Source organism: Papaver somniferum, chromosome 2 (assembly GCF_003573695.1).
Source record: "Papaver somniferum cultivar HN1 chromosome 2, ASM357369v1, whole genome shotgun sequence".
NCBI classification, from domain to species: domain Eukaryota; kingdom Viridiplantae; phylum Streptophyta; class Magnoliopsida; order Ranunculales; family Papaveraceae; genus Papaver; species Papaver somniferum.
In genome coordinates this window covers 203,610,484-203,614,861 of record NC_039359.1, presented here as the reverse complement: position 1 = coordinate 203,614,861, position 4,378 = coordinate 203,610,484, and the positions used below count along the sequence as shown (strand labels likewise).

At 35.8% G+C, this 4,378-nt stretch overlaps 1 protein-coding gene across 1 annotated transcript; it reads left to right on the top strand.

Moving 5' to 3' along the window:
- The first annotated feature begins 1,167 nt into the window (after positions 1 to 1,167).
- LOC113350281 (NADH dehydrogenase [ubiquinone] iron-sulfur protein 5-B-like) lies at positions 1,168 to 4,102 on the top strand. Its single transcript, XM_026594399.1, has 2 exons — positions 1,168 to 1,463; positions 3,649 to 4,102. The coding sequence occupies exons 1-2, from the start codon at positions 1,314 to 1,316 to the stop codon at positions 3,757 to 3,759; spliced, it is 261 nt and encodes an 86-aa protein (XP_026450184.1). The 5' UTR covers positions 1,168 to 1,313; the 3' UTR covers positions 3,760 to 4,102.
- The last annotated feature ends 276 nt before the right edge of the window (positions 4,103 to 4,378 follow it).

Sequence of the window (4,378 nt, the reverse complement as noted above, 5' to 3'; positions counted from 1 at the left end):
GAGAACAAACATTTTTCCAATTGATAGGATAAAGACCATTAGGAAGTATTTTACCCCACCAAAAATCCCTTTGGGATCTTTCCATTTGTTGGAGGATAATATATGGAATTCTAAAAGTATTCATGTGATAAATATGGGAAGCCATTAAAACATGTTGAACCAGCACAAATCAACATGATTGGTTAAAATGCTTAGCTTTCCACTTGGCTACCCTTTTATCAAACTGGTCACTCAAATGATTGAATGAATCCGTATAAGATAAAGCTGTGTATGTCTTTATTATTGCATGGTGTGTTTAGAGATGGATGTTCCTTCATTTTTCAGAATAAATCTCTCAATCATCATTCTGCTAGAATAACGCTTAAATTAGTGAATGACATTGTGCAAGACTTCAATAATGTTGTTACTCAAGTAAATTTTTCATATATGCAACTAGTTGGCTCGGACTATAGTGTTGTCATTAGTAATTTATTTGATGATTGTATTGCAGTATATTGTGATGCTTCTTTTGATAAAAATACTAACTTTTCGGGTATTGGATTGATCATGAATAATGTTGCAGGGAAGTATCTTGGGTGTAAGACCATCTCATATCTAACTAGAAACGCCGAAAAAACGGAAAGTCTTGCATTTTTAGAAACCGTACTCTAGGCAAAGAAGCAAAGAAATATCGGTGTCTGCATTATAAGTGATGCAAAAGTAGTTCCAGATTATTTGAACTTAAATAATAAATAATTAAGTTCGTTTAACAACTCTGTTTAGATGAGTGTAGGTCACTTATGATTTTTTTTAGTTTTCTTAGATTTGAATTTTTAAATAGAAGTTTTACACACTTGTTGTATGTTACAGCCAAATACCGTAGAACTTCTAGGATCAATGGTGAATGATTTGATATTAAGCCTAACTCACTGAACAAGTGTAATTCATTTTTGGATAAAATATTGGTCATATTAATTGGTTATATTTTATCTTTTTGAAAACAAAATTTGTTAAAATCAATTAGTATGAAAGACACTTGTCAACTTCTGATTTGTCCCCTACCCGTCAAAAAAATGTCCCAATCAAAAATTTATCCCACAAAAGAAGACCCATTTTGAATATTTTTTTAAAAGAGAGAAAAATGAAATCTAAAAAGTAATTGCCAAACACTACCTTATATCATTTATAGTTTTGTAACCAAACAAGGTCAGTAGCTCCCTTGCTAAATCTAGCCATTTGACATCAACGAGAAGATTCATTTGGAGCTAAAATTAAATCGATCAATCTACAGAGAGAGGGAGAGAGAAAGAGAGAAAGAGAGATTTGTTCTCGAGATGGCATCAGGATGGGGAATCACAGGGAACAAAGGAAGGTGTTACGATTTCTGGACAGATTTCAGTGAATGTATGTCAAGTTGTAGAGAACCTAAAGATTGTGCTCTTCTTAGAGAAGATTATCTCGAGTGTCTTCATCATGCTAAAGAGGTTCGTTTGTTCCTTCTTTTTTTGTATGGATCTGATCTGACCCCAAATTTTACTGAATTTCAAATTAACATGAAATGTTAATGAAAACCCTAGCTTTCAATTTACAGGTAACTTTTTATGTTTATTTCTTACATGAATTTACTAATTAAATTTTCTATATGTGATTAGTTGTTTTGATGATATGATTTGAGCTGAAAATAACATGATGCGACTTTGGCGCCATAGTCTTGACATGATGCACTTTTTTTGGCTCCATAGTTGTGGTCTATTAGTGTGTTCCTATAGTAGGTTTACTGAATGCACTTTTTTTCAATTGGTGAGCCGCCGTATTGAATGCAAACTTTGTTTATAGCAGCAGGAATAATTTGTTTTGGTTGACATTTTGGGTTTCTAGGAGTCTTACCTGTTCTTATAATTTCATGGAGTGGGATGCGGTTTTTAAAGAAGCAACATCAACATCTAAAGGAATTTTATCAGTCCCCAAAAAATCAAAACCTCTAAAATGTACAGAATGTTGGAAACCAGGACATACCTTGGATTGTTAGACCATAAGTGAAGTATCTTTAACTGCACCAGATGGACCCAAAAGTCGGTGGCTGGAGTTTATGCTCTCGCCCAATTTGCCTCAATGTTTACCCAGACCTCTCATGACATCATTCTAGAGTCTGAGGATGTACTAACATACACGATTTAACCCCGGATTTTAGGAATCGTTTGATTATATCAGGTATTTATCTTATGTCAAATAAATACATAGTGGGTTCCCCAACTTTATTCAGAAGGCAAACCTATTTTTGCAAGAAATCCCCCCCTTTTTTTACATCCCATTGGGTAATTACCTTTATCTATAAGAACTTTTCAAAGGTTCTTATGCTATCTGAAATTTGCATTGATATGTGAGCATAACAAAATAATATATGGTCAGAACTCAGAACCACGGGGCTGTTTCTATTGCAAAAGTCTCAGAATCCTAAAGAGAACAAAACAGGTCGGATTCCATAGGCAAAAATAAAGCTAAGTAGAACGATGCACTGACTGACGAATTGAAAAATCCCTATCCTCTAATAGTTGGATTGTAAAATAAACTTTTGTGTCCACGAAAATGAGTGTTGATCTTGTAATTGCCATGAGTGGCTGCATGCTTCCTTAGTTATGATGCTTCAAGAGTTTTTGTTTCTGAATGTTTCCTTTCTGATTAGATCTCAATGGTATGTGTATGAAAAGAAAGTCCACTTTAGTCTTGTCCATTTCATGGAAGAAGTGTACATGCACTTAATGCTTGGAGCCGTGCATTCAGTACTTGGGTGCCTAACTTATATTATCTGTGACTACCATTTAGTTATAGCGGTCACATTATGCATTGCTTCTTAGTTATGCATTGCCCCAACCTTGTCCCATCTTGAACCTACATCTCACCCTGTTACTCACGATATCAGCCTAGAGCCTCAGTATGTACTAATAGAGGAAACAATTCACGATTGTAGGAATCGTTCGGTGTAATTCAGGTATATACCCTAGGTATATGATATATGTTAGTTGGTTCCTCTTTTCCCAGCTCTATTCACTTAGTAGGCACACCTATTTTACCAGGAAGTCCCAGCTCTTTAAAAATAAAACTGAGATTGTATCCCATTAGATTAATTACCTTTAACTGTAAGAGCTACAGGAAGATCCTGATCCATGTAAGTTCTGCATCTGGCATGTGAGCACTGGGCACAGCTAACAAGATAATTGTTTGTCAGAACCATGGGGCCGCTTTATTGCAAAAAATTTAGAATCCTAACGAGAGTAAACGTATCGTAGATGGGGTTTCGAAGGCAAAAACTAAATCTAAATAGCATTGTCCACAAGCCTGCACATTTTAAGAGCCAATTCAACAGAATCCTACCCTGATATAGTCAGAACCTAAATCAACTTTTGTGCTGATGAAAGCGGCTTGTAATCTTAGAAGTGCCATGAGTGGCTGATGCTTCCTTAGTTTGTCATCCTTCTAAAGTATATCCTGACTCCGAACTCCCAAGTACTTGCAGCTGCACTTGGAATTCTTGTTTATAGGTATGTCTTTTTAGTAGTGCACAGTAAGCTCCCAGCGTATGATTTTCGGCTAGTATCTGGTATGTTGCATGAATTTTTGTACATATTTTCATCAAGTCACCCTGATTTGACTATGGAATCGTCGTTGCAGTTTCAACGAAGGAACCGGGTTTACAAGGAAGAACAACGCCAAATAAGAGCAGCTGCACGGAAGGCCAAAGGAGAAGAAGATGGGGTAGGCCTCAAAACAGCTCATGCTTAACTTCTCATCTTTCTTTTGTTGAAAAATAAAGATTGTGGTTGGCACCAGCTTCTCAATGCGTGGGAAAGTGACATGTTTGTAACTCCGGAGTCGTATGTGTTTGTGGCTCTTAAATGGGTATAGGTTTCTCGATTTAAGCAAATTTTCAACATTGTCAAGGTAGTGTAATCAAAATCCATACTTTTTTTTGTCTCTTGGTAAACAAATAATGAATGTTATCTGGTAAGTTGTACCTGGAAACAGCATCTTACCTTGTAAACCTTATTACATTCGTGTTCTACACTGATCATCTAGACATCTACTATCAACAGTTACTGGACTGAGCAAGTTTATTTTTCTGGTACATTGGCCCACTGTACTGTCCACAGATTTATTCTTTGGTGAAAACAAGACAGGTTTATTAGATAGTGTATAGATTTATGTGGTGAAAACACTGACAAGGTTTATTTGATAGCATATGGAGTTATAGTCTATAGAAAGAAGAACAGTGATTGGCTAACTGTTAGATTCATCCGCAAGAAACAGTTGCAACCGCTGTAAGGGTCTATCCAAGATCCAATGTTGTAAGATTTTTTGTGACAGGAAGATTTCTTTTAGGAACTCAAAAGTTAGGAAGCTC

What these genes read in the sequence shown, in the direction of transcription:
- LOC113350281 (XM_026594399.1), top strand. Translation starts at nt 1,314, where the DNA reads ATGGCATCAGGATGGGGAATCACAGGGAACAAAGGAAGGTGTTACGAT. An exon ending in GTCTTCATCATGCTAAAGAG is followed by an intron (nt 1,464 to 3,648) that starts GTTCGTTTGTTC and finishes TCGTCGTTGCAG; the next exon opens with TTTCAACGAAGGAACCGGGT.